The sequence below is a fragment of the Balaenoptera ricei genome, chromosome 3 (genome assembly GCF_028023285.1).
Source record: "Balaenoptera ricei isolate mBalRic1 chromosome 3, mBalRic1.hap2, whole genome shotgun sequence".
In the NCBI taxonomy this organism is placed as follows: domain Eukaryota; kingdom Metazoa; phylum Chordata; class Mammalia; order Artiodactyla; family Balaenopteridae; genus Balaenoptera; species Balaenoptera ricei.
In genome coordinates, this window is record NC_082641.1 from 175,405,004 (window position 1) to 175,432,390 (window position 27,387).

The window sequence follows — 27,387 nt, forward strand, 5'->3', positions numbered from 1 at the left end:
TCACTGAAGTCTCAAAAGGCCCTAATAAACCCCAGATTTGGATTAGAGCCTGAGGGCTGGGCCTTGAACTGGCAGCCTTCTCTTGGGGCAGGAAGTGGGAGGACAGGCTAGAAAAGGCTCCAGCTGGACATGACACCTCCCCTCAACTCACACAAGGCTGGAAGGATGAAATAGCTTTATTAGCACAAGGGAGAGGCTTCCGCAGTTGGGAGGGGGTTCTCCCAGGCCTCTCCTCCCCGCTGCCTGCAGGAGCCTCGTCGCTGCAGGAATTTGGAGCTGCAGACTGCTCTGTTCTTGCATGGTCCCACTGAGATGGAAACAGGTAGGACAAGGCAGGGACACACAGGGATTGGGCACAGTTTCATGGGACTCCATGGTTTAGCTATCAAGGAGTGAACACCCACGTTTAGGCATGCCACCAAGTGTCATTGTGACCACTAGCAGACATGGGTATAGGTGGAGAGGTGGATTAGCAGAGGTCAGTGCCGGTGCTGGGGTGTAAGGGCTCAGTGGGTCATCTCTGGGCATGTCACCAGCTATACCTTGTCACCATTACTAATCCCTTTCTGAGAGAAAGCAGCTTGGCCAGTGGAGTGGGAAATTCTAGCCCCACTTAATCTTTTTGCCAGGCACTCTTGTGCAGTGCACAGCCAGTACAACTGTAGCTGGCGACCCTGAATGAGATTAGACTGAGAGCTCCCTGAGGGTGGGAATCAATGTTCTTCTTGTTTACCATTCTAGCCCACATAAAAGGCACTCAATAAATAGCTAGTAAAAGAACAAATGAATAAATATGTCATCATCAAGAGCTGGGAACAGTCTGTGGACAGCAATGCTGGAGCTGGCTTCTGTCAGGACGTGTGGGGATTTGTGTTTCAGAGCTGCATGTGTCTGTGCAGGGCCACTTCTCTCTTAGGACTGTAAGGCCTCAGCACACGCAGTAGGGGGTGAGTTTCAATGTTTCCCAGTTGGGTGTCCCCATGTTGGAGGTGAGGGTCTCCATCATACACCCTCCGGCCAGGTCAGACTTTGACATCCCTCACATTCATGCCCTGAGGCTTGACCCCTTCTTATGTCTCAGTCCTGTGGCTCCACATCAGGTGTGAGGCCTGGGGGCTATAAGTGTGCAGGGGCCATGACCCCAGATGCTGTCTGTATCCTGACTGGGGCCTCTCTCCTGTCCTCTGGCACCCTGGGAAGGTGGGTATAGCTGAATGGCATATGTCCACCATTGTTTGATGCAGCCCTGCTTGTGATGGTTTGGGGGCTGAGGAGGTCCTGTCCTGAGGGGGTAGGCTCAGGGCGGCGTGGCTGGTGTGTTCAGTTTCATGGCAGCCTCTTCCTGGGCCTTCCGGGCCTTCTGTAGCTCATATTTCTGGATCTTCCTCTGGTAGTTATAGATGTAAGCGGCTGTGCCCACAGTGCCCAAGATGATCACAGATGCCACCGGAATGACGATGGCCAGGTTATTCTGGTGGTCTGTGGGGAGGACACAGGGGGCAGTGAGGGTTGAGCTGCCCTCACTGCCCCTGCCCTGCCCAGCCCTGAACTCCAGCACTTACAGATCACATTGATGACAACTTCACGGGTAACCTCACCGCAAGTGCTGGTGGCCCGACACTGGTAGGTGCCCGCCACCTCCCGCTTGACGGGCCTCAGGTCCCCAATGGGTAGCAAAGCCCCATCCTCTTTCCGGCTACAGTTCAGCTTGGGGGTTGGGTTCCCCCAGGCCTGGCACCTCAGGGTCTGCTGGGAGCCTTCCTGCCATGTCCAGTTTCCCAGGCAATCCCTCTCATTTAGTCGGGGGCCATCTGAAGAAACACAGCAAGATGAGGGACGGGGTCAGGGACCAGGACATCACTCACCATCTAGGTCTAGGTAAGAAGACTTAGGTAGGAATCTGGGGAAGGGGCTCACCAGGGTGGGGGTGGGAGTGGACCTTGGTGAAGGCAGGAGCTCTTGGGGTCTTAGGGGTTGGGCCGTGGGGGTCAGGGGTCATTGTCTAGCGGCCCCACTCACACAGGACACGGAGCTCCCGGGTCTGGTGCTTGTGTACCACCTGCTCGGCCACCTCCAGGGCAGCAGAGCAGAAGAAGCTGCGCCCGTTGTCCTCGGCGCTGGCATTCAGCTGCAATTGGGCCCTCGGGCCCGGAGGTCTGGCTGGGGCCCCGTTCAGCGTCACCACAGCTCCAGCCTGGGCCTCACACTCCACGTTCACCGTAGTCCATTCCGAGACCTCGGGCTGGCTCAGGGTCAGGTTGGGAGCCGGGAAGCCTGGAGGTGGGGCGCACAGTGAGCCCCGCCCCTGGCATTAGCCCCACCCCTTCGGAAGCCCCACCTGGGTTTCTACTTACTATAGATGGTCACGCTCTCCTGAGACCTCCGGCTCTGCCCTCCCAGATTCACCGCACACGTCAAGTACTGGACGCCTTCTTCCTCCACCTTTCCCTTGACCCAGGCTTTGGCCAAGAGTGAGTCATCATTGTACGTGATTGTGGGTTGCAGCCTCATGTCCCCCAGTGCCAGGTGGACCTCCGCCTCCGAGACTGGGAACAGCCCATCCAGGGTGCAGTTCACCTGCCACTCTGTGCCCACTTCCAGTACCCGGTGGGTAGCAAGGTGCGGGTTGGTCGTTGGTAGGACTGGCGAGAGACAGTGGGTGTAAACAGAGAGGAGACAGACATCCTGAAGCCCTTTCTTGGGGCATTTTCATTCCCCCATCTGGAACACTCTCTTCCTGGGAAACTGTGGCCTGGGTCACCCTTGTCCCAGGACACGTGTACCACTTGCCCTGGGTCACAGCCTTCTCAGAGGATCCTGCAGTCCAGGCACCGCATCCCAGAACACTCCACCCCAGTGGCCAAGAAGATGCTCTTCCCAGAAGCCTTTGCAATCAAGGTTGCCACCTTCTCAGCGCACCCACGGCCAGGGGCCTCTCCTTCCCAGAGACCCCGCACCCCAAGCACGAAATCCCTGTCATCCCATCCTCTCTGCTGGCTCCCCAGTGCCTCACCAAAGGTTTGGAGCTTCCTGGGAGCCGAGCTGTTCTGGAACAGTCCCAGCCCTTGGGACCGCAGGTCCAGCTCCGTGCGGCAAGAAAAATTGGCACCGTGGTCATCTCTGGTCGCCAGCACTGTGGCCATGACCTCGGCAGGCTCCCCATTTCCCGCTGGCTGCCGGCTCAGCTCCTTCTCCCCGTGGAGCAGCACCACGGTGAGGTGGTCCCGGGGGGCCCCACCGGACACCATGCAGCGCAGGATGAGGCGCCTGCCCACGGGCTGCCAGGGCGGCAGGGGGGCCAGCTCCACGCGCTCCGGGAACCCTGGAGGGGAGGGAAGTGTTGTTTGAACTGGCTGGCCGCCCGCCCACAGGAGTGTTGGGGCCCTGGCTACACCTGCTGGGGAAGTCTCACCACGCTCTCCCCAGAACACACCCCAAACCACCTAAGCTAGAGAGGAATGTTAAGAGCTTCAGGATAACCCAGTGAGAAGTCCCCAAGTGGTTGTGGAGGAGGCAAAATCAATCTTTATTCACTGCAGCATCTGAGAGTGAAAAGTGGGAAAGAGTTTCGAAGTCCATTGCCAGGAGTCCCGGCAAATAAATACAGTCCGTTTAAGCTGCCCAGTCTCTAGACGTTGTTGTAAAAAGACTCCTGTTCTTCATTCTCCTCTTTTTGGCCTTAGCATTTTTCTCCATAGTATCCCTCACCTCTGAGGTACAAGATCATCTACTCAGTTAATTTGCTTTTCCACTATTCCTGCCATGGAATGTCAGCCCAGGAGGGCAGGGATCTTTGTCTCTTTTGTTCCCTGTTGTATCCTTGACACCCGATAAGCACTCTATTTTTTTTTTTTTTTTGGCCACGCCCCGTGGCTTGCGGGATCTTAGCTCCCCGACCAGGGATCGAACTCACGCCCTTGGCAGTGGAAGCGTAGAGTCTTAACCACTGGACCGCCAGGGAAGTCCCTTAGGCACTCTACGTTTGTAGAAAGAATAAGGTTGAGCCACCCACAGCGATTCGAGGCCTTTCAGGAGCTTGCTTTTAAGGGTTCCCGAATGAACCGTGTGATCCCCTGAAATGTTAAAAATCTAAGAACAACCCACAGACCCTCAAAACGAAACCCTGAATATCCCTTGAAAACACCACACGCGGGCTTGGTTTCCGCAGGCCAGGGTCTCCATTCTGCATGAGGTAACAGAATTCCAAGCCTGGATCGCCAGTGGAAATTGCCAGCATAGCCCCGGTGAGCTGTGGCTTAGCCTGAGACTCACCCCCCAACTCCAGGCTCCCTAAGGAGGGGTCTTGAAGCCTCCCACTTTTAGACCCTTCTCAAGAGGCCCTGAAATGTCACTTAAACAGTAGTGATGTTGGGAATTGATTTTTGGACATGAGTCCACCTTCTCCCCAGGTTACCAGCCTCCTGAATAAAGCAACCTTTCCTTTTCCAACCTAAGGAAAAAAAAAAAAAAAAAAGCAGTGATGTTAAAGTGTCAGGAGCCTGGAGTTGATTCCTAGCTTTGCTGATTCTTTGCTATGGCCTGTGGGGGAGTGACTTTGCACACTGGAACAGTCCCAGCCCTCGGGGCTACAGAAATGAAGCCTCAGTTTTCTAAGCTGTAACCTGGGGCTAATGAAGGTAGGACTATTATTATTATTATTAGGACTATTATTAATCCACTTCAGAAGTTGAGAGTGACTGTAAATGGGCATGAGGTTACTTTATTTTTTGACTTTTGATTAAATGTTTATTCATTTTAATTTTGCCTTTTTAAAAATTTTGAGGGGCTTCCCTGGTGGCGCAGTGGTTGAGAATCTGCCTGCTAATGCAGGGGACACGGGTTCGAGCCCTGGTCTGGGAAGATCCCACATGCCGCGGAGCAACTAGGCCCGTGAGCCACAACTACTGAGCCTGTGCATCTGGAGCCTGTGCTCCGCAACAAGAGAGGCCGCGATAGTGAGAGGACTGCGCACCGCGATGAAGAGTGGCCCCTGCTTGCCACAACTAGAGAAAGCCCTCGCACAGAAACGAAGACCCAACACAGCCAAAAATAAATAAATAAATTAATTAATTAAAAAAAAATAGGAAACACTTTAAAAAAATTTTTTGAAGCCAATATATTGTGTTTTCCACATCTGAAATTTTTTTTTTGTGGTTACTTTTTAAGGTGAGATATATGTTCTTAAACTAGATTGTGGTTGTACAACACTATAAATACTCCAAACTTCATTGCAGTGTATGCTAAAAGCTGTTAAAAAAAAAAAAAAAAGGTTGAGAAAACCCTCAGACATCCAACTCTTACCTCTGACCATCTGTTGCAAACTCCAACTTGCAGAGCTGATGGCCCCCTCAAACCACAGCCTCCAAATGGAACTCACATCTCGGAGCCCAGGTCTTTCCCCTGAAGCCCAGACTGGGGGAGGAGGTCTGTTCTGCCTGTACCTCTCCTTGACTCCCCATCTTTAGCCCCTCACTAAGTCCTGGTCACTCCACCCTTCAAATATTTGTCTGCCCCTCCCTTCTTGCATACGAAACTGCCCTCAACATGCCCGACCTGGACTGGGTCCACGGGCAGCTGCTCTCTGGCTTCCTGTAAGGTCAGCCCTCTGCTTTGTATCCCTGGCCTGCTCACACACCCTCCATGGCTCCCTGTCACCCTAAGAAGAAGGTCTCAGCTCCTCGGCCTGGCATTCAAGGTCCTGCCAAACTCAGCTCCAGCCACACCGATCTGTTGATATTCAGTCCCTCTTGCCTCCCCAACCCCAGGTCAGCATGTTTCCCCACTCCAAATCTTTGCCCAGGCTATTCCCTCTGTCTAGAATGCCTGTCTTTACCAACTCCTACGCATCCTTCAAGGCCCAGTTAGGGGTCACCTCCTGCAGGAATTACAACTCTTTCTAGAGAAAGTTCAGCCACCCAGAGATGCTCCCTCATCTTTACACTGGCAGTGGGGCAGGACCAAGCTAGAGTCTCTCCTAGGTGACCCCTTGCTACTGTGTGCAGCCGTCTGTTCCATTTCACAGAGGTGAAAACTAAGGCAAAGTCTGGCACCCAAAGAGGGAGAAATGTATCAGGGCCAGGACTCAAACCTGGAGGGTTGGGCTTTCAACTCTCAGGGTGAGATGCAGAAGGTCCTGTGAAGAAGTTTTCTGGGGGTTTTCAGAGGCCACTGGGAATGTTTGGGGACTTCCCTCACTTGGCCAGCAGCTGCTCAGACATCCTCCAAATCAGAAACAAAGCTGATGTTTGCCCCAAAGCTTCTTTTATGCAGGCACCGTGAAGGTGGAATGTCCTCCAGGCCTCACTGCATCATTAGACCCTTCCGAGGAGGTCTCATGTGAAAATCAACCAGGAAGCCACGTATTCCCCCCTCCCCCCTCCCCACATCAGAGTCACCAGTTAGTGAGGCCCACGCTGGGACTAGAACCCAAGGTTGTCTGATCCCAAGGCCAGTTGGCGAGTTCTCTTTCTTTTTTCCTTTTTTATTTTGTTTTGTTTTCATCTCAATTTCATTTATCTATTTATTGCTTACAGTCATGCTAACTCACTGTCACACTTCAAAATGCCCAAAGTAAAAAAAAAAGGCACATGGAGAAAACTCGCCCCCTGCGCTCTCCCGGAGCCCTACACCTTCCTCACAGCCAGCTAATATTGTCATTTGTTGTATTTCCTTTCAGGGCTCTTTAATGCAGAAACACAGCCTCCCTAACCCGGCCCCCATGGCTCCTTAACACTGTGGTTGGCATGACACTCATTCTGGGCATACCTTACTTTTGAACAGGACAATACATCTCGGAGCGGCTGTCTCATTCTTTTACACGGTTGCATACTATTCCATGAGATGACTGAACCACAGTTTCTCTCCCCAGCCCTCTACATTTGAGTGCCTTGCAAACTTTTGCCCTTTCAGATCAAGCCACAGTGAATAACCCCACACTCCCTCAGTACCCTTGTGGGTGGGGACACCTATAGGCCCAATTCCCAGGAGTGGGTTTTCTGTGTCAAAGGACCCACGCATGTGACATTTTGAGGACTGAGTCCATACTTGGAAGTCACCCCCAAGGAAGTTCAAGGAAGGGTTCTAGATGACAATGAGACTTTCCGAAGATGGGCCCCCTTGCCCTTCAGTGAGACCCTGCCCCCCCCCCCCAAGTAACAAAGGCTGTTCCAACCTGCTGGGGACTCCCCTGCCCACCTCCCCAACCCAGTCTGCCTAGTCCAGCCCCTGGGCCCAGCCACTCACAGTATACGGTGAGGTTCATCAAAGCTGATGCCTGGCCACTGGGACAGCTTGAATAGCATATTGGCATGCTGTCTTTTTGCACGCCACTCAGTTCAAAAATCTTCCAGTTGTTCCCATGGTCTACTTCCCTCTTGGCCAGCTGAGTCTCTAGGCCCAACAATGTGTGTTGGTCACAGGAGGTACTGCAGTTCACCGTTATGGAGCTTCCTCGGGGTATGATGGCATTTGGAGGCTGCACTGATGTTTGGGCACCTCCAGGCCCTGGAACCAAAAGATGAGGAGGGGTCAGGCATGACAAATCGGGCTCATCAACATTACTGCATCCAGCCTGTTCTGGGTGCTGGGGACACAGCCTTGAACAAGACAAAACTCTGCTTTCAGTGTGGGAGACAGAAAAATTCATGAACAAACAACATAATTAATAACTGATGCTGACAAGAGCTTTGGCAAAAACAAAATGGGATGATAGAACAGACAGTGCCTTGGTGACAGGGTAATGTGTGAGCAGAGATCTGGATGATGAGCAGGGGCTGGCCATCTAGAGAAAAGGAAAATGAGTTCCAGGCAAAAGGAGCAGCAAGTGCAAAGGTCCTGAGGCAGGGTGGCTGGAGCAGAGTCACAGGGATGAGTTGGGGGGAAATGAGGTCAGGAAGATCATGCAAGCGGTGCTAAGCCATGCCAACGAAGCGTTCTTCACTGCGGGGATAATGGGCAGCCACGGAGGATTTTAGCAAAAGAGGGGCATGAAGTCAGTGTTCTTTTCCCCCCCAAGAGGTCAGGTGGAGGGAGTCAGTCCTCCAGGGATGAAGGGGTTCCAATCAGGCTGGTTCCTCACCCACTTGGACAACTGGTTTCCCCTCTCAGGACCTCACTTTCCCCATCTGTAAAGTGGGTGAATATAGTCACCCCAACCACTGCTGATGCAAGTAACTCCTAGCACAGGGCAGGTAGCGAGTGGCTGCAGGTAAGAAGGAGGGGGCTTGTTGGGATTAGCTCCCGCAGACTGTGGTGACTCCAAAGCTAAAAAACAAAGTCCGTCTGAGCCCACCCATCTGAAAGCCCCCCGCCCCAAAGATCTCTGCCTTCAGCTTTGGGCCTACTCCATCTGGGATGGAGGCGTGTGGAAACAGCAGCTCCATGAATTCTCCAGGGTGATTCTGGGGTCGCTTCCACTTCACAGAGGGAAATGGTGAGACCTGAAGGGAGGTCACTCAGCTAGAAAGTGGTAGAGTCCAGATTAGAGTCCGGATTAGAAGGCTTCATTGAGCTGGTAACCGCGGTGTGCTCTGCTCATGAATTTTTCACTCTCCTGCTTCCCGACACTGACCACCATTTGAGACCAACTGTCCCCCTTCTCCCCTCCGTCCTAGCTGGAGTTGATGAAGGGCTGCTGGGGCATCCCACTCCTTAGCCTCTGCTTCCTTGGCAAGTCAGCCCTGGAATTCCCCTGAGCAGAGTCCTGGACTTCCCCCAAGGGCACGGGATGAGGAACAGAATGTCTCTGTGTGTGTGTGTGTGGGGGGGTCCCAGTCTACCTAAGCTTGGCACGGAGCCACATCTCCACACGGTCTGACCACCTCCTGGGGCCAGGACACAACCGCTGCGAGGTGAACGCTATTAACTTCTCCATTTTACAGCTGAAAAACTGAAGCTCCTCTGGGACGGGCAGCCCATAGTCCGAAGGCACACAGCAAGCCATGATGTAGGGTCTGGATTTGAACCCATGGCTGTTGACTTTCAATCGATGGCTCTAGCCCCAACTTGCCATAAACAGCTACGTAAGTACCAGTGTCCCCAGTCGGTGGGGAGCCGGTCCTCCCACCGCTCCCAGGGCGCAGCCCAGATCCCAAGAGCTAGCCCGACGGCAGCCCCCCGACCCCTGACTCACCTGGGAGCAGAGCCCCGAGCAGGGCCAGGAGCGCAAGCATCGCGGGATGGGCAGCGCCGGGAACCATCGCAGGCGGAGGCAGGGCTGACGAGGTGGCGCAGAGGCGTGGGCGCGGACTGTGGCGCTGAGGACCTTGTGGGTCCTTTTATAGCGGCCAGCCAAGGGGGGCCGAGGGGGCGGTGCTGCCTTCCCGGAAACCTCGCGCTTTCCTCTCCGGAACGAGGGCTCTGGCATTTCCGGATTGAGAGGGTGCCGGGGCCGAGCAGGGTTGTCCCCTCTCGCTGGCCGCTCTCGCACCGGAATTTCCGAATTGAAGTAGTGAGGGCTGCCTGGCGGCAGCGGCCAGAAGACAACCCGGAGACCTACTCCCGGCGCTAGGGGCCCCGTCCCTGGGCTCGGCTACCCTTGATTCTGCGTTTACACAGCGCTTTGTTGGATACTGCCAACCACCCTGGACGGTAGGGACTGCTATTGTGTCCGTTCCACAGAGGGGTAAACTGAGGCTCCAAGGTGCGAGGGCATTCGAACTCAAGTCTCACTCCCCAGCGCAAGCAGGCCTCTTTAACCGAGTGGACGGTCCCTCGTTTCGGTGGGGCCCCAGGAATCCTCCGGGGGCGCTCTTGATCAAGGGTGCCCCTCCCCAAAGGGTCATGTCCCCGCCCAGCTGACACCGAGATGTCCTGAGAAGCGGCCGCAGAAAGCCCAGGCACTTTCAGGCGCCTGTGAACCCTGGGGGAGAGGACGCAAGGCGCATCACGTCCGGGGCTCCGCGTCCCCCACCGATGGGCGCTCCCACTCCCCCGCGGCCTCGCTTCCCCTTTCGGCCTCCAGCGCGGGGGCGTCTTTACAGCTTCCAGAAAAAGGAAGGAAGCCGCGTGGTCCTGACGTGCCGAGCCCCTCCGTTGCAGTTCCCAGGCTCCGCGGGGAAACTGAGGCCGCAGACCTTGACGGGGGAGGAGAGAGGGGGCGCTCGAATGCTTGCCTTCTGCAGGGAAACTGAGGCAGCTCCCAGGCCCCGGAATGGGGCGGGGAGAGGGGGCGCTCAAACCCCTGTCCTCTGCTCTTAGCTCCTGTAACTCGAACCCCGGGCGCCAGCACTAAATCTGTGCGGGTGTTTGCCCCGGCTTGTCCCATTAGGGTGTTTGGGGGACATTGTGAGGTCCCGCGCCGCGTCTATAGGCCGTCCCACGCCACCGCCTCCCCCCCAAGCCACGCCTGCGCGTGTGACCGCCCAAGACTCGGCATCCCCCATGTCAAGGCTGGGGATCCTGGAGTCTCCGAGCGCGGAACCCCGCCGCCTAAGGCTTCCTGTTGTGGCGCGCGCGCCGCGTCGCCAGGGAGACCTCAGAAGGACCAAGGAGGTCGCGCAGCAGACGGGGAAGGGAGGGGGCTTCAAGGACGCTCGACCCCTTCCTCCCGGGGAAGGGGCTGCGAACGACTCGCCAGCCAGAAAAGAGTCCCTCGCTCCGCCCCGATTGTTCCTAAGGAATTTCCACGGGGATCTTTCTTCTTGGAGGGTGGAGGGTGTTGAATTCCCGCCCCAAATGGACTGGGCAGAGGCGCAGAGCGGGGGCCGGGGACGTCCCTGGAAGGGTCTAGGAAAATCCTCCGCCGGGGGGGTCATTTTCCGGAGAATTGTTACCAGGTTCAGATCACTGCTTACTTTGGCCTCTGTCCCAAGTGCGGGCGGCGAGCTCCCCCGCGCGGCTCTGGTCCCCCTTACAGCGGGAAAATCGTGCTTCTTCCTTCTGTCTCTCAACACTTGCTACGCAGCGTTGATTGAGAGCCTGCTGTGTGCCAGGCATCGTTCCAGGTGCTGGGGACGCAGCAATGAACAGAATAGACCAAAATCCCTACCATCATGCAGAGATCGTCTTAGTCCGGACGACAGAAACAAAAATAAGATATATGGAGACATAGCTTGTGATTAGTGCTAAGAGAAAGTAAAGCAGGGAAGGGAATAGGAAATGTGAAGGTTAATAAACCTTTAAATAGAGTATTCTGGGAAAGACTGAGAAGGTGACGTTTGAGCAAAGAGCAGAGAGTCCTGACAGTATCAGGGAAGGAATGTACCAAGCAGAGAACACTGAATGTGCCAAGGCCCTGAGGTAGGAACTGCCTTAAGGAACAGCCAGGAGGCTAGTATTGCTGGAATGCAGTAAGGGAGGGAGAGAATTGGAAGAGAGGAGGGCAGGGAGGGAATGGGGTAGAGCATGGCCTGGGGAGGACTTTGGCCTTTCCTCTGAGTGAGGTGGGAGCCATGGAGGGTTCTGAGCGGAGCAGGGACACGCCCTGACTCAGGCCTTTACAGGCACCCTCCTGAGACAGCAGGAGCTAGAGTCAGGTGGTGGGGAGGACAGGGTAGAAGGAAGCCAGGAGACTGGAAAGGAGGTGACTGCTCCAGTGCAGGGGAGCAATGATGGAGCCTGGAGTGGGCAATGGCACTGGGGAGATACGGTTCAATTTGGCATTTATTTTGGCAGCAGGTCCAACTGTGTTTGCTGGGATGTGGGGGCAGGCAGAGTCAAGATCAACTACTTGGTCCTGGTCTGAGGTCCTAGGAGGGCGGAGGGCCATTTCCTGAGATGAGAATGGGGTGATAATAGGGGGCAGTTTGGCAGAAGAAGCACGCACCCCCTAGTCTACGTTCCCTTTGTGCTTTCTTGGAAGAAAGGGAAGCAGATGTTCCCCATCCCTTTGCTGCAGCCACCAGGAAGGGCAGGGCTTCCTCCAGGGTGCCAGGCAGTCTCAGGAAGGTCAGGGAATGGCCCCACTGCAGACCAGAGGCTGTGGACCCAGGGCGGAAGTACCCAAACCCCACTCCATGACATCATGCCTGCTCGCCCCTCATTCTGAGGTCTGGCGTGACCACATTGCAGTTCCCTTGACCTGGAATGCTCTTCTTCTCGTCCCTGATATGGCCAGCCCTTTCTTGTGGCCTGAGCCTCTTCCTAAAAGCTTTCCCGGATGCTCCCCGACTCCCTGACTCCTTCCATCCTGGGCCACACCCTAAACATTCCCTGTCACTTGCTCTTATGGTTTCATTACTGAAACTTCATTCACTTGCTGAAATTCTTTTTTTTTTTTTTTAATTAATTAATTAATTATTTATTTTTGGTTGTGTTGGGTCCTTGTTTCTGTGCGAGGGCTTTTCTCTAGTTGCGGCAAGCGGGGGCCACTCTTCATCGCGGTGCGCGGGCCTCTCACTATTGCGGCCTCTCTTGTTGCGGAGCACAGGCTCCAGACGCGCAGGCTCAGTAGTTGTGGCTCACAGGCCTAGTTGCTCCGTGGCATGTGGGATCTTCCCAGACCAGGGCTCGAACCCGTGTCCCCTGCATTGGCAGGCAGATTCTCAACCACTGCGCCACCAGGGATACCCCTCACTTGCTGAAATTCTTTTGATTGACTTGTGTCACCTCCATTTGCGTGAGCTCCAGAAGGCCAGGGACCCTCTCAGCCCCAGCATCTGATTCAATGTCTGGTCATTATAGGCAGATGGTCAATACATATTTGTTGGATGGATGAACTTCTCTTATTCTCTGAACATTCTGCACATGCTGTTTCTCCAGCCCAGAATTCCTCTCCTACCGCTTTTACAAAAGGTTACCAGAGGATTTCATCTACCAGGTTGTAACAGGGCTAGGAGCACAAGGTCCAGATATCTTTTTTTTCTTTCTTTTTTTTTTTTTTTTTGCCACAGAGCTTGTGGGATCTTAGTTCCCCAACCAGGGATTGAACCTGGCCCCTGCAGGGAAAGTGCCAGGTCCTAACCACTGGACCGCCAGGGAATTCCCAGATGTCTTTTCAAGAGAACAACTTTGTTTCCTTCAGATAAATACCCAGAAGTGGAATTCCTGGATCATATGGTAGTTCTATTTTTATTTTTTATTTTTAAAAATTTTTTATTGAAATATAGTTGATTTATAATGTTATAGGTAGTTCTATTTTTAATTTTCTGAGGAACCTTCATACTGTTCAGGTCATAGTCTGAGTAATATTCCATTGTAAGGCTATATCAGTTTGTTTATCCATTCATCAATGGATAGACATTTGGGTTGTTTCCACATTTTGGCTCTTATGAGTAATGCTGCCATGAGCATTCAGGTACAAGTTGTTGCATGAACATGCTTTCATTTCTTTTGGGTGTATACCTTGGGAGTGGAATTGTTGAGTCCCATGGTAATTCCATGTTCAACTTTTTGAGGAACTGTCAGACTGTTTTCCATGGCAGCTGCACCATTTTATCAATACATTCCCACCGGCAAAGTACAAAGGTTCCAGGATTCCAATTTCTCCACATCCTTGCTAATATTTATTTTGTTTTATTATTATGGTGATTGCCATCCTAATGGGTGGGAAGTGGTATCTCATTGTGGTTCCCCAGTCCTTCTGATCTGTCCAGTGGACAAGCCAAGCACAATCCTGCAGCAAAGGCAACTGGGGGTGTGCACGGACCAGCAAGTACCGAGGGGATGTGGCCAAAGTGCACCTGCCACCAGCTGTGACCTTGAGCAAGCCACTTCCCCTGGTGGTACCTAGATGGCCTCAGCTGTAGAAAGGGATGGTAATGCATCCCTCAAAGGGTGGGTCTAAGATTTTTTTTCTTTTTTTAACATTATTTACTTACTGTGGTTGTGCCAGTTCTTAGTTGCATCAGGTGGGCTCCTTAGTTGTGGCTCGCGGGCTCCTTAGTTATGGCATGTGAACTCTTAGTTGTGGCATGCATGTGGGATCTAGTTCCCCGACCACGGATCGAACCCGGGCCCCCTGCACTAGGAGGGCGGAGTCTTATCCACTGCCTCACCAGGGAAGTCCCAAGATTTCAGTAAGACCATTCGTGTGCAGGAACAGATAACAGGAGTTACAAGTTGTCTGTTTCCATAGGACTCAGCTCTGAGAATCCCCCCTCAAACTTCCTAGGAATACAGACTTCCTCCTCTGTGCCCACAGATTAGTTCATTCTAGCATCACGGTTCCTCATCAGAGCCCCAGGGTGCAAAGCAAAAATGCATGACGTTTGGATGTTGATCAAAACATAACTTGGCTTCTCCTTCCACTTGAAAGTTTATTCTGTGGTGGACTCTGCTTTGACCCTGGCTGAAAATCCCGCCCCGGACTCAGGACCCGATCAGCATCACGTTCAAATCTCGGAACTTGGTGTTGGATGGGAGCCCCAGGTCAGGCTTCTTCAGGCTGGAAGCTTTGGTAGAGAAGAAGGGCCTGGTGCCCCTGCTGTTGACCCTCTTTCTGTCCCCCTCACCTCCTCTCACCAGCCTGTGGGTCCCTCCTGCCCAGGTGCAAGGAGGAGGGGACAGGGCATTTCCTCCATGGCTGGTGGCTTTGCCCTTTTGGGTACCCCAGCAGTGTGTTAAAGTGTTCTGGGGGGGCTCTTTGAGGCTTCCTCTTCCTGGAGACCCCTTCGCTGGCATGGAGGCATCTTTGATATGGGTTGTGGCTCTTCCCTCAGCCCTTGGGGTCTGGTCCTACCCTCTCATCTCTCTCCTGGTGGGCCTCCATGCTGACCACCAAGAAGCAGACACCCTGACTCCACCATGAGAACCGCCTGCCTCGCCCCCTGGATCTCCTGGGGGTCAGATCCCAGCCCCGTTGACTCACTTGAGCTTTCTTAAGCCAGGGTCAGCCTGAGTCTCTGGTGTCCTGCCTTCAGGGATATTTTTCAAAGGCTGTGAAGTCACCTTCCTCTCTAGGCTCTGGGTTAACCCATGTCCCAAGAGGGTGTGATAGGGCTTTTTTTTTTTTTTTTTTTTTGGCCGTGCCGCGCAGCATGTGGGATCTTATTTCCCCGACCAGGGATTGAATCCGTGCTCCCTACATTGGAAGTGCGGAGTCTTAACCACTGGACCGCCAGGGATGTCCCCCTGTGATAGGGATGTACAGGTAGCAACTAGCAACAGCTCCCCTGAAGAAGTGTCTTCACCCATCTCTCTCTAAAAAAATTTTAAAAAAATTATACAGAATTTCAAAATAGACATCAGCAAAGAGGACATGTGATGAAGCCACATGTGCCAACTTCCATAGTCCTCACGGCCAGTCTTGTTCCTTCCTTCCCCTTACACCCAGGGTGTAATGGTTCAACTACCTCTCTTCCCCAGGGGGAAAAAAAGTGCTAACCCCCAGATTTTTATCTTATTTAGAAATAGGGTCTTTGCAGATGATCAAGTTCAGGTGAGGTCATTAGGGTGGGCCCTAACCCAACATGACTGTCGCTCTTATAAAAAGGGGAAATTTGAACACAGACACACAGACACACACACACACACACACACACACACACAGAGGGACAATGCCATGTGAAGATGAGGACAGAGATCAGGGTGATGTATCAAGCCAAGAAATACCAAGGATGCCAGCAAACCACCAGAATCTAGGGGAGAGGGATGGGACAGAGCCTGCCTCACAGCCTCGGAAGGAATGACATCTTGGTCTTGGTCTTTTGCTTCCAAGAACCATGCGACAGTACTTTTCTGTAGCTGAAGCCCTAGTCTGTGGTACTTTGTTAAGGTAGCCTAGGAAACTAATACACATACTATGCCCTGATCATTAGCACATTCTAGACCCCGGATCATTTTTTTCTGATGTCTTTTTCCATCCTTGATCTGGCCGAGGGATCCCAGTGTCAGCAACAGGTTCTGACCCCTTCCTTCACCCTGTTTCCTGACGGCTGTGATGTGGACAACTGAGCCTGATTACACATAGCTACGACTAGGCTGGGCGCTGTCAGGACAACAGATGGGTCTTACTTGGGGCCTCGGTGTCCCTGCGGGGCTGGTGAGAGGCACAGGGAGAGGTAGGTAATAGCTTGGGTTTAGCCCAGCATTTCCCACCCAGCCCCTGCACCCCTTCTTTTTTTTTTAAAAAGTAAATTTTATTTATTTATTTATTTAGGCTGGGTTGGGTCTTCGTTGCTGCATGCGGGCTTTCTCTAGTTGTGGCGAGCGGGGGCTACTCTTTGTTGCGGTGCGCGGGCTTCTCGTTGCAGTGGCTTCTCTTGTTGCAGAGCATGGGCTCTAGGCGCGCAGGCTTCAGTAGTGGCACGTGGGCTCAGTAGTTGTGGCTCAGGGGCTCTAGAGCGCAGGCTCAGTAGCTGTGGTGCACGGGCTTTGTTGCTCCACGGTGTGTGGGATCTTCCCGGACCAGGACTCAAACCTGTGTCCCCTGCATTGGCTGCCGGATTCCTAACCACTGCACCACCAAGGAAGCCCCCAGCTGACTTTAAAGAAACTGACCACGTTACTTTATAGTCTGTATTGTGACAATTAGCAACAACAACTTGTGGGGGGCAAATAACACCAGCAGACTCAAGGATCAAGATACCGGTTTGGTGTTTTTAAAAAATGTTTATTCACTCATTTACTGACCACGTTGATACTCTGTGCTTAGGGAAAATCACTGTGATGAAAGCTCAGGTTTCCACACTGCACCCACTTGGGGAATCAGGTCCACACTTGGACTGAAGGACCATAATAAATGGGACCACAAGCCCCGTCAGGGATGCAAGCGCTCGGTGAGAGTGCTTGGGATTGGGAGGCACCACGAGTGGGTTCCTAGCAACGGCTGGCTCTCTGCGTGCTCCCTGAGGCTGACTCACCCCAGAGAAGTTGATGGTGGGTCATTTCTATAAACAGTGCCTTGAGGCAGCCGGGTACCCAGCGGTGCCCCGCACCGGGGAAAGAGCCTAACTCGCCAAATGGAATTATTCACAAAACGGCAATGAGCTGTTGTTCTGTTTCTCCTCTTTGATTAAAAAGTAAAATTTATCTTACACAAAAGAGAGACTTGGGGCAGAAGCGGCCCCAAGCTCCAGTCAGCGGCCCCTTCCCGGTAGTGATGCCTGCTTGGCTGCTCTGTGAGTGGCCTCAGCTTCCCACTGGGACGAGGGGTTCTGGCCGCCCTTGCAGGGTGAGCGGGAGGCTCCCAAGCCCACCAGGGGCTCGGCCTGGCTCAGAGCAGGCGCACTGCGTGGGCAGCGAGCAGGAAGGAGGGTGGCCGATGGGCCCTGGGGGTGCAGCGTGGGGCTCAGGGGAAGTCGCGGTAGGGCAGGCGGAAGGGGTAGAGGGGCGTGTAGCGCGAGTCGTGCCAGAGCAGCTTCTCCTCCAGGAAGGCGACGGTCGGCAGGGTCAGGACCAGGGTCTGGTGCTTGAGCATGCTGTGCACGTTCAGGCCTGGGGGGCGGGGTGGAGGCACAGTCAGGGCGGGCCCCCCCTGCCCCCAACAGAGGCACCAGGGTCTGGTGTAGGGTTGGTCCTGAGCCCCGTAGCCTGGGTTCAAACCCTGGCTCAGTCGCTCACCCCCAGCAAGACCCTGGGCAAGAGACTGCCCTTAGCTCATCAACTTCCAACCGAGAGCGTCCTGAGTGCCCAACTCTGCCCTGTGCTCGGGCACGGTCCCCACCTCACACCCCAGTGGGGGAGGCTGACGGTAAACAGAGCAGATAAACAAACACGATGTACTGAGGGAGGCCCACGGGGCTGCAGTGAGTGATGAGGGGAAGGAAGCGGAGGGCAGGGCAGGGCAGGGCATGCAGGATCTGTGGTCCTCTGGGGAAGACTTGGGCTTTTACCCTGAGTGACGAGGGAGCCCTGGAGGGTGGTGGGCAGAGGGACAGGACCTGACTCAGGTGCTCAGGCGCCCTCTGGTGGCCGTAGTGGGAGTGGCGGGGACGGGAGTGCAGGACAGACTGTGGGGAGGAGTCGGTCAGCAGGAGCCTGGGACCAGGGCAGAGGCCGCTGTGCCCTAACTGTGCCGGTCCAGGCAGATGGTGGGAGCTGGCCCAGGGCGGTCAGAAGCGGCTGGATTCTGGATATGTTTAGAGACAGCGCTGGCGGTGAGCTAACAGACTGGAGTGGAGGGGGACAGTGTGGTCTGGGGCCGGAGCTGCTGGGAGGAGGAAGGTCTTGTGTGCCAAGATGACTAGGAGACCCCACGTGCCGCTGTCCAGGAGGCAGCAGGGCACACAATCAGGAGACCAGGAGAGAGCTCTGGGGATTAGTCACCGCAGCCACTGGTGTGACGTACTCAGGACAGCCCTGATCCTGAGTCTCTGAGCGAGGAGCCGGGTGGGGACAGCCAGTGGGCCCTCAGACTCACTCCACGCCTGGCACTGTGGCCCGAGCTTGGACAGACGTGATCTCAGAGTGTTTTTTGTTTTTTGGCTGCACCGTGCAGCTTGTGGGATCTTAGTTCCCGGACCAGGGATCGAACCCGGGCCACAGCAGTGAGAGCATGGAGTCCTAACTACTGGACCACCAGGGAATTCCCCTCAGAAGTTTTCTTCAAGAAACACGTCATTCTCCCAGTGCTCCGTCTGGGCAAACTGAGGGTTGGGTGGGGGAGGGTGGTCACTGCCCAAGGCCACTCTGTGACCAAGTTGCAGATACAGGATTTGAACTGGCCCATGCTGCACTCTCTGGGGGTCTGGGAGACAGAGCGGGGCCCTTTGCTCACCAATAGCAGGGACTAGGTTGAAGGTCTTCAGCCCAGAGGCAGCTGCCACAATGTTCTGGGGCATGTCCTCAAGTTCTCTGAAACAGAGGCCAAGAGGTGAACCCCTGCTGAGGACGGACCGCCCCCCATGCCCCCCTGCCCCAGCCCCCCCTGCTCTGCCCGGCACCCTCACAAGTCCACAAGGAGGACGGAGTCGCCCCAGCGGCGGTAGCGGGCCAGCTCGATCAGGTACTGGGGGTCTGCGGTCGGCAGCTCCAGGGAGTCCACGATGTGCAGGTCGTCCTGGTGGGAGGAAAGGACAGTCTGAGCCCACCCTGCACCCACAGCCCACACCCCAGGACCCCCGTGGCTCCCGGCAGGACTGCTGCTGTACCTGGGCTAGCTTGACGGTCAGTGCCACCTTGAGGCCCTGCACCCGCACTTTCATGGGCAACATGTAGTAGTAGCTCGTGGGGCCCCGGGGGCCATGGGCAATGCCTCCTGCGGGGGCAGAGGTACGTGAATAGGTGAAGGCCCCAGCTGGGCTTGGAGGTCAGAAATTTGCCCCAGTGGCTGGCACAGGGGAGGTAGGAGGGAGGCTGCCCTCGGCCAGGCAGAACCCCAGCAAAGAGGGCAGGGCCTCAGGTAGGGATGGAGAGGGGAGGTTGGATCGGGCATCACCTGGGACAGGTAACTTCACCTCACTGGGGCTTGGTGTCTTCAGCCGTCAAACCTTGGTTGAGGATGGTCTACCCGTGTGTCCTCCCTCTGCTGGGCACTGGGAGGGCAGCAGGGAACATGCGGGACAGGATCCCTGCCCCCACGCCATTCATATTCAGCCAGAGACTTGATCCCAGAAGGAACCAGGGCTGTGCCAGGCAGCACAGGGGGTTGCAGGGGGTGGGGAGACCCAAAGAGGGTCAGGGAGGGCTTCCTGGAGGAGGCATGGCCCAAACACATCAGAAGGATGAGAGGGATTGGCCAGACAAATGGGAGATGACTCTGAGTCAGCTCTGTTTGGTCAGAGAGGGTGTGCAAGGGACAAGGGGGCGCGGTCTGCAGCCACCAGGGCCTGGAAGGCCAAGATGAGGGGCTCAGACTTCATGCAAAGGCCGCAGGAGCTGGGAGGTTTAGGAAGAGCCCTCTGGGTGCTGTGTGAAGTGTGGGCCAGGAGAGGTGAGATGGGAGGTGGGGCAAAAGGGGCTGTGGCCATGGCCTGATGAGAGGCCAAGGCCAGAGCTGTGGGGAAATGGGGCGAAGTGGACGGACTCTCCAACCTCTGACCGCACGTGGGCAGACCTGCTTACCTCCTCGCCAGATTGGGGAGCGGATGCTGCCATGCCTGGCGCGCCCACTGCCTTTCTGTGGCCAGGGCTTCCGGCCACCGCCCCGCACCTCGGCCCTGGTCTTGGTCTTGGCGTAGCTCTGTAGGCACAGAGTGAGGAAAGAGTCAGGTCCACAAGGGAGGTGCCATTGCAGACGAAAGGTGCCAGGCCCAGGAACACAGCAGTGAGCTGGGTGGACCGGCCTGCCGCTGGGGAGCCGGACAGGAGACACAGAGACTGGGGCTCCATCGGGACAAGCACGGAGTGCTTTGGGAGGGAGGGAGGGAGGGATAAAGAAATCAAGAGTTCCCTCCTCCACTCCAGAACATCAGCCTCAGAGAGGCAGGGGCTCTGCTGCCTGACACACAGTAGGTGCGTAGTATTTTTTGAATGATTTCCATGTGGTTGTAACTAAAAGGAAGCTGGGGGAATTCCCTGGCGGTCCAGTGGTTAGGACTCTGAGCTCCCACTGCACGGCGCAGGGGTTCGATCCCTCGATCCCTGGTCAGCGAACTAAGATCCTGCAAGCCGCGTGGCCATAAATAAATGAATAAAATTAAATACAAAAATAAAAGGAAGGTGGGGCATGGGGAAAGACGTGGGGGTTAGGGAGAATCAGGGAGAGGTGCGGGGTAGGGGATCATGCAAGGCTTCTTTCAATGCCAGGCTGATGACTTCATCTCCAGGGCCACGGCGAGCCAGGGAGGACTCGCCAGACTTGAGGTGGGCGGACGGAAGGCAGGGACCCTGATTGATGACAGCATCACCAATGCTCTTGGCGTAAGATCCAAACACCTCACGTTGCCCCTGTTGACCTCCATGGTCACACTGGGCCCCTCCTGATCCCTGCCACGGAGGCTCTGCCTGTGTTGCTCCGACGCCCTCCACCCCAGCCCCACTGCCCGCTTCACCTGGTTAGCGCCTGTCACACACCTGAGGTTAAAAGCCCCTTTCTCTGAGACAACTTCCCTAATTATACATTTGCAGGCATGACTACTTGATTCATGTTCTCCTCACCAACTAGACTGGGAGCTTCAAAAGGACAGGGACCTCGCCTGTCTTGTCCCCCAGCACAATGCCCAGGGCACAGTCGCAGTTCACAAAATGCCCGGCAAATGGCCCATCGGTGAATGGGTCAGGAGAGAGAGGATGGGGCCTGAGCCCCACAGTCCAGAGAAGACACAGCAGGGGCATCCTCTGCCCCACACCCCCGCCCCGCCCCACTCTGGGCACTCACAATTCTCTTGAAGTTCTTCTGCCAGATGGCAACCTGGTGCAGGATATCCAGCCTGTGGAGGAAGGAGACACGACAGGCCCACTTCCACTTAAAACCCTCTCTGCCCCACTAGATGAAAACTCCGGCTCCTCCCCATCCACTTCCAGGGCCCTGTGTCACCTGCCCCGGTCCCTCTCTGAGCCCATCTTGCACCACCTCCAGCTCCACTGTGTCCGTTCTATGGAGTTCAGCCTCCAAGCCTCTGCACTTGCCGTTCCTTCTGCCTGATATGCTCTTCCCCTGGCTGGCTCCTTTTCTGCCTACCGGTCTTAGCCCAAATGGTATCTCCAAGAGGAGTCCCCTTGCTAAAGAGGGCTTTACCTTACTCCTTTCCTCCCATTACGACTTCCTTACTGCCACTTCTTTACAGACTGGTTTGCCTCTCTACCCCTGTGCTGTTCCTTACAGTAGACACTGGCCACACGTGTGGCTACTAAAGCCCTGAAAGGTGGCCAGTGCCACATGGTGAAACGACAAGATTTTAGATTTATCAGGCTAAACGAAATACATTATTGAAATCAATCTCATTTGTTTCTCACTATTTGAAAGAAAACTTGGCTACTGGAAGAATTTAAATTACACGTGTGGCTCGCATTGGACAGGGCTTCCAGGCTGGTTTGCCAGGGGTTGGCAAACTATGGCTAGTAAGGCCAAATCTGGCCTGCTGCCTGTTCTTGTAAATACGTTTTACTGGAACACGGCCACGCTCATTCACTTACACATTGTCTACGGCTGCTTTTGTACTACATCAACAAAGATGAGTAGTTGCCATGGAGACGTTACAGCCTGCAAAGCCAAAGACATTTACTCTCTGGCTCTTTACAGAAAAAGTTTGCTGATCCCGGCTTAGACTGTGAGCAACATCGGCAACCTCGGTGCTCATTCACTGCTGTATCCCTGACACCTAGAATGGAAGCTGGCACACAGTAAGTGCTTCATAAGTATTTACAGAATCAACAAAATATGTCACTTTTATCTTTTTTTGTCACCCTCTAGCAGACTGGGACTCTGTAAAGACAGAGAGCAAACCATACAAATAAGTAATAGTAATAGACTAATAGCACTTATGTGCCAGACACAGTACACATAAGAGACATCACACACCTTGGCAAGCGAAAACTTGGTCCTGGGAGTTGGCCCATATAGGATTGAGATCTGGCTCTAAAGTTTATAAGCTGTGTGACCTTGGGCAAATTTCTTAACATGTCTGTGCTCAGTTTCCTTACCTACGAAATAAGAATAATAGAATCCATTCCTAGGGTTGCTATGAGGATCTGGTTAATTAAACTGCAAGTAGGGTGACTTCCCTGGTGGTCCAGTGGCTAAGACTCTGCGATCCCAATGCAGGGGGCCCGGGTTTGACCCCTGGTCAGGGAACTAGATCTCACATGTCGCAACTAAAAAGATTCTGCATGCCGCAACTAAGGATCCTGCATGCTGCAACGAAGATCCTGCGTGCGGCAACGAAGATCCTGCATGCGGCAACTAAGACCCGACGCGGCTAAATAAATATATATATTTTAAATGCAAATACGCCCCCCCCCCAAAAAAAAGGGAATTCCCTGGCAGGCCAGTGGTTAGGACTCTGTGCTTTCACTGCTGAGGGCTGAGGATCAATCCCTGGTTGGGGAACTAAGATCCTGCAAGCCACGTGGCCAAAAATAAAATAAAATAAAATACAAATAGACTGTCCCAAGCACACAGTAAGGACTTAACCACTGTTAGTGCTCATTTTTGCAAAAACCAATAACAGCAACAATAACCAACATTTCTACAGACCATATTATGGGCCAGAATTATCTCATTTAATTGTTTGAGGTTTGACAGAACAGAGACACTGAAGCACAAGGGGGAAGGCAGGATTTGAATCCAGTCACTCGGGTTCCAGAGCTCTGCGTCCCTAACCCTCAGAGGATGTTACCTGTCAGCCCTCACCTTCACACAACTCTGCAGCAAGAAAAACCATCATTCTCTCTCTTTTTTTTTCATCACTCTCTTCTAACAGGTGGAGAAACTGAGGCTCGAGCCCAGGTCATCCTGATTCCTAAATCCCCGCTCCTCGTCCCTCTGCCACCCAGTTCACCATTTCGGCTCCCACTCACCTGGGCGTCGCGGAGAAAACGTCTGGGTGCAGCTCGGTCAGACCCAAGCGCTCCTGCTCGTAGCCCCGCAGGGCCTCGACCCAGGCCTGCACGGGACGCCGGTGCCCGAGTACCGGGAGCTCGCACCTGCGCAGCACGGGCACCCGGGGACCTGGAGCGATTGGGAGGTCAGGGGTCAGGGGCAAGGGTCAGAGTTTCCGGTTGCCACCCCTCCTAGGGCAACCCCAGCAACCTCACCCGCGCTCGCCACCGGTTCTGGTTTCTCCGCCGGCTGCACTGCCTCTTCTGCCAGCGCCTTCAGGCCCTGTAAACGGTGAGCAAGAGTGAGAGACGATTCCCGTACCCTCCAACCTTTGTCCTCCGACCCCGCCCTCAGTCCCCGGCCTCACCCGGCAGCCCTTGGGCCGAAGCCAGGCCCGCGCCCCGGCCCGGACTAGCTGCAGCATTGTCGCGCAGCTCCCCACGCTTAGAGAGGTCAAGGCTTCCTCTGCTGGACTCTCTCGACGCCTCGCGATGACGTCACGCCCGCGACGCCGCCGGCCGGGTTTGTATTCGGCGTTAGAAAGTTGGGCGAGCAAGAGCAAAGACGGCGGGGCCCGCTAACGCCTGTCCCCACCTCCGCCCCAAGACTAACCCCAGACGCTAATTTTCACTGCTGGCCTAAAGGAACCCTCTGCAACACCTGGGAGCGCGACCCCACAGCAAGAAACCCCGCCCCCTCTTCGGTCCCGCCCCCAAAGAGCCGGTGCGGTCATCCAGCCAGTGAAACCTCCCTACTCAAAGGGCACGCTCCTCGTTCAGCCAATGAGCGTTAAGTCTGGAAAAGTGGCTGGGCGGTGCTAGGGCGGGCACCTAAGGGAATATGGCCAATAACTGTTACGCTTTTTTTTTTTTTGACGGCCACGTCCCCAGGGCCCGGCCGCTTCGTGCCTCCCAGACCCTAGCCGTTGGTTTCTCCAGGAACGTGGTTTTGTTTGCTTGTTTGTTTAAATGCAGGGCGTTATCTCTCACAGAAAGCCCTCAGGGTAGGGCCTGGCGGATCGTGCTTCTCCTCTTAGATTCCCCCAGGGCACGTCCCCCTCAAATGCGTCAGGTTAGGAGATGCGACTCCCCCCATCTCCTAGGCCAAGGTCCTGTCGCGTCTCAGACTGCCAGGGCTCTCCGAGAGCAAACTGGGGAGTCCACAGATCCTGCGTTGCCTCCCTCGTCCACTCTCACCAACAGAAATCCAAACGCTCATTTTTTAGGTTCTTTGCCACGTTCCCCGTCAGGCCTCCAGGCGGCGCCACGAGCCCATAGCAGCCTGCCCTGGCGGGCCAGACCTGAGCGCTTGATTGGCAGTGAGAAATGGACCGAGTTTAGCCGCCGAGAACGTGGTCTGGGAGCCAACCTCAGTGTCCTCATCTGGAAAATGGGGAGGTGTGAGATTCGATGAAATGATGGAGGCAAAGCATGCCATGTGTAGAACATGCGTAGCTTTATTATTATTATTATTACTATTATTTTGAAGGTGAGTTTTATCATCAAAGCAAGACAAGAGCCAAGGTGGGGGACTTCCCTGGTGGTCCAGTGGTTAGGAATCCGCCTTGCAATGCAGGGGACGGGAGTTCGATCCCTGGTGGGGGGAACTAAGATCCCACATGCTGCGGAGCAAGTAAGCCCCGGCGCTGCAACTGGAAAGAAGACTGCATGCTGTAACGAAGAGCCTGCGTGCCACAACTAAGACCCAATGCAGCCAAATAAAAATAAATAATAAAAGGTCAAAAAGGGAAAAAAAAAAAAAAAAAAAAGCCAAGGCAGAGATGGGGGTGGACCGTGGAAGACTTGAAGGCTTTTGTGTTGTTTTTTTGCATCTGATATATAACATATGGATATTTTTGTGAAGTATTAATGAAAACTTATAATGTATTTCATTGTGCATTCTATCCTTGCAAGAACCATGGATATGTGTTTCAAACTCCACACACTTTGCAATTTTAAAAGGTCTTTTAATTTTGTACAATTTTGTTTATTCATTTTATGTTTGCATAAGTAATTCACACACCTAGTAAAGAAAATTCCAAGAACTACAAAAAGAAAGCTAGAGTGAAAAGTCTGTCTCCTCCATCCTCTGTTCCCTGCCCTGCCCCCACCCACCTCTTTCCCTTCCCAGAAGCCGCCACCACAACCAGCTGTGTGTCTTCTCCCAGAACCAGTTTATTATTTTACAGACAGATTTACAAGTCTGTCCTGTGCAAGAGAATTTAGATTTTATGTGGTGAAGGATGGAACAGCACTTAGCTGCTTAATGATTTATTGGGCACCTACTGTGTACTGCTGGGGTAAATCCAGCAGACACCCTTGAGATACTCACAGCCCAGTGCAGAAGGTTGAAAGATCAGAATGGGGGAGGGAACAGGGTCTACAGGGTCTGTGGGAGCACAGGGGAAGAACTGCTAATCTGTGGCAGCGGGGGTCTCAGAGGCAACTTTTCTGAAGCTGCAACCGGAGAGCTAAGGCTTGAGGGTCCATCAGGAGTTTGTCCAAAGGAAAAAATGTGATCCAGGCTGAGGAAACAGCAGTTGCAAAAGCCAGAAGTGGGGACTGGGGGAAGGGGTGGCTGGACTTTCCTGATGGCCACAAGCTTTGTTCATTGACTCAGTCATTTATTTTGAACCCACCTCAGGGCCTTTAGTACTGTTGTTCCTTCTGCCTGGATCATACTTTTCCCAGATCATACTTTTCCTACACATGACTCGATCCCTCACCTCCAATTCTTTGCTCAAATGTCACCTCCTCCGAGAAGCCTGTCCTGACCACCCTATTTCAAATTGCAATCCCCACCCCTGGCCCTTCTGACCGCCTTATCCCTCCCTATTTTTTTCCATCAGTACTTATCTTCTAACATCCTATATCATTTCCTGGTTTTTTTTTTTAAAGGATCTTTATCTTTTTAAAAATATTTGTTTATTTATTTATTTGGCTGCATCGGGTCTTAGTTGTGGTGTGTGGGCTTCTCTAGTTGCGGCACTCGGACTTCTCTCTAGTTGTGGCGCGTGGGCTCTAGAGCGTGGGGTCTCAGTAGTTGCGGCATGCGGGCTTAGTCGCCCCGCGGCATTTGGGCTCTTAGTTCCCCAACCAGGGATCGAAGGCAGGCATTGGAAGGCAGATTTTTAACCACTGGACTACCAGGGAAATCCCTCCTGGGTTTTTTTTTTAATGCTTTTTGTCTGTCTCCCCTACTAGAGGAGAAATTTTGTCTCCCCCTCTTGGCAGAAATTTTGCTCTGTCTTGTTCCCTGCAACCAGTATAGTGCCTGTAACACAGTGGGCGCTCAATACATGTTTCTTGAGTGAATTCCTTTGTTCATCATCCTAATGCAGGGGTATTACCAGAAACAGAGCCTCCCTCTCTGTCTCTTGGGTCTCAAGATCTGTAACCCCCTGAGGTCACAGGCACATAAGGTACCCAATGAATGATTATTTACCCAATGGCACTGGAGTCATATAGACACAAGTTCAAATCCAGGGGCTGCTGCTAATTGATTGGGTGTCCCTGGGCAAGTGGTTAGCACTTCCAGAGTTCGGCCCTAATTGGTAGGTGGGACACACACAAACTCTCCCCTACTGAGCTGTGTGGAGGATGAGTTCTCTTTCCTTCCATCCTCAGTCCCCACAGTGTTTCCCCCCAACCCCCACAAAGGGAGCCTGTAAGTACCTGAGTCAGATCCGTCCCTTCTCTGCTCAGAACCCTCCATGCCTCCTACAGCAAAAGCCAAAGTCCTTAGAACAAAAGCCAAAGTCCTCACTGCAGCCCACGATGCCCTGCAGGACCTGTCCTCACTTCCTCTCACTGTCCCCCTCTATCTCTCCGTGGTTTCCGCCACACTGGTCTTCTCACCAGAACCTGTCAATCTCACAGCAGCCTCAGGGCCTTTGCACAGGCTGTCCCTTCTACATGGACCACTCTCCCCTAAATATCTGCATGGTTCACTCCCTCATCTCCTTCAGGTCTTTACTCAAATGTCACCTTCTCAGGTGACACTGGGTCTAAAAACCACAGTCCCTTCCTACCCCACATATCTAATCTGCCTTCCCAGTGTCATTGTTTCCAGAACTTACACCACATTCT

General features: G+C 53.9%; 2 protein-coding genes and 1 long non-coding RNA gene across 4 annotated transcripts; 1 reads left to right on the forward strand and 2 right to left on the reverse strand.

The window, feature by feature from the left end:
- Positions 1–158: 158 nt before the first annotated feature.
- ICAM1 (intercellular adhesion molecule 1) lies at positions 159–9,317 on the reverse strand. The gene is made up of 7 exons (XM_059918459.1): positions 9,131–9,317; positions 7,243–7,503; positions 3,014–3,322; positions 2,355–2,642; positions 2,020–2,274; positions 1,563–1,811; positions 159–1,479 (listed from the first exon to the last, which is right to left on the reverse strand). Exons 1-7 carry the CDS (start codon positions 9,195–9,197, stop codon positions 1,298–1,300), a joined length of 1,611 nt encoding a protein of 536 aa, XP_059774442.1. The 5' UTR covers positions 9,198–9,317; the 3' UTR covers positions 159–1,297.
- Positions 9,318–9,367: 50 nt separating this feature from the next.
- Positions 9,368–24,767, forward strand: LOC132363078 (uncharacterized). The gene is made up of 3 exons (XR_009502543.1): positions 9,368–9,588; positions 22,001–22,101; positions 23,181–24,767. It is a non-coding gene; the product is annotated as an uncharacterized LOC132363078 (long non-coding RNA).
- MRPL4 (mitochondrial ribosomal protein L4) lies at positions 16,469–23,967 on the reverse strand. Of its 2 annotated transcripts, XM_059918461.1 has the most exons (9): positions 23,667–23,967; positions 23,515–23,581; positions 23,278–23,428; positions 21,137–21,188; positions 19,882–19,999; positions 18,969–19,075; positions 18,768–18,877; positions 18,596–18,672; positions 16,469–17,313 (listed from the first exon to the last, which is right to left on the reverse strand). In XM_059918461.1, the coding sequence occupies exons 1-9, from the start codon at positions 23,721–23,723 to the stop codon at positions 17,168–17,170; spliced, it is 885 nt and encodes a 294-aa protein (XP_059774444.1). In that variant the 5' UTR covers positions 23,724–23,967; the 3' UTR covers positions 16,469–17,167. The 2 variants fall into 2 exon arrangements, with proteins under 2 accessions (XP_059774444.1, XP_059774445.1); XM_059918462.1 differs by lacking the exons at positions 23,515–23,581; positions 23,667–23,967 and adding an exon at positions 22,280–22,401 and having other exon boundaries at positions 23,278–23,356.
- Positions 24,768–27,387: the final 2,620 nt, after the last annotated feature.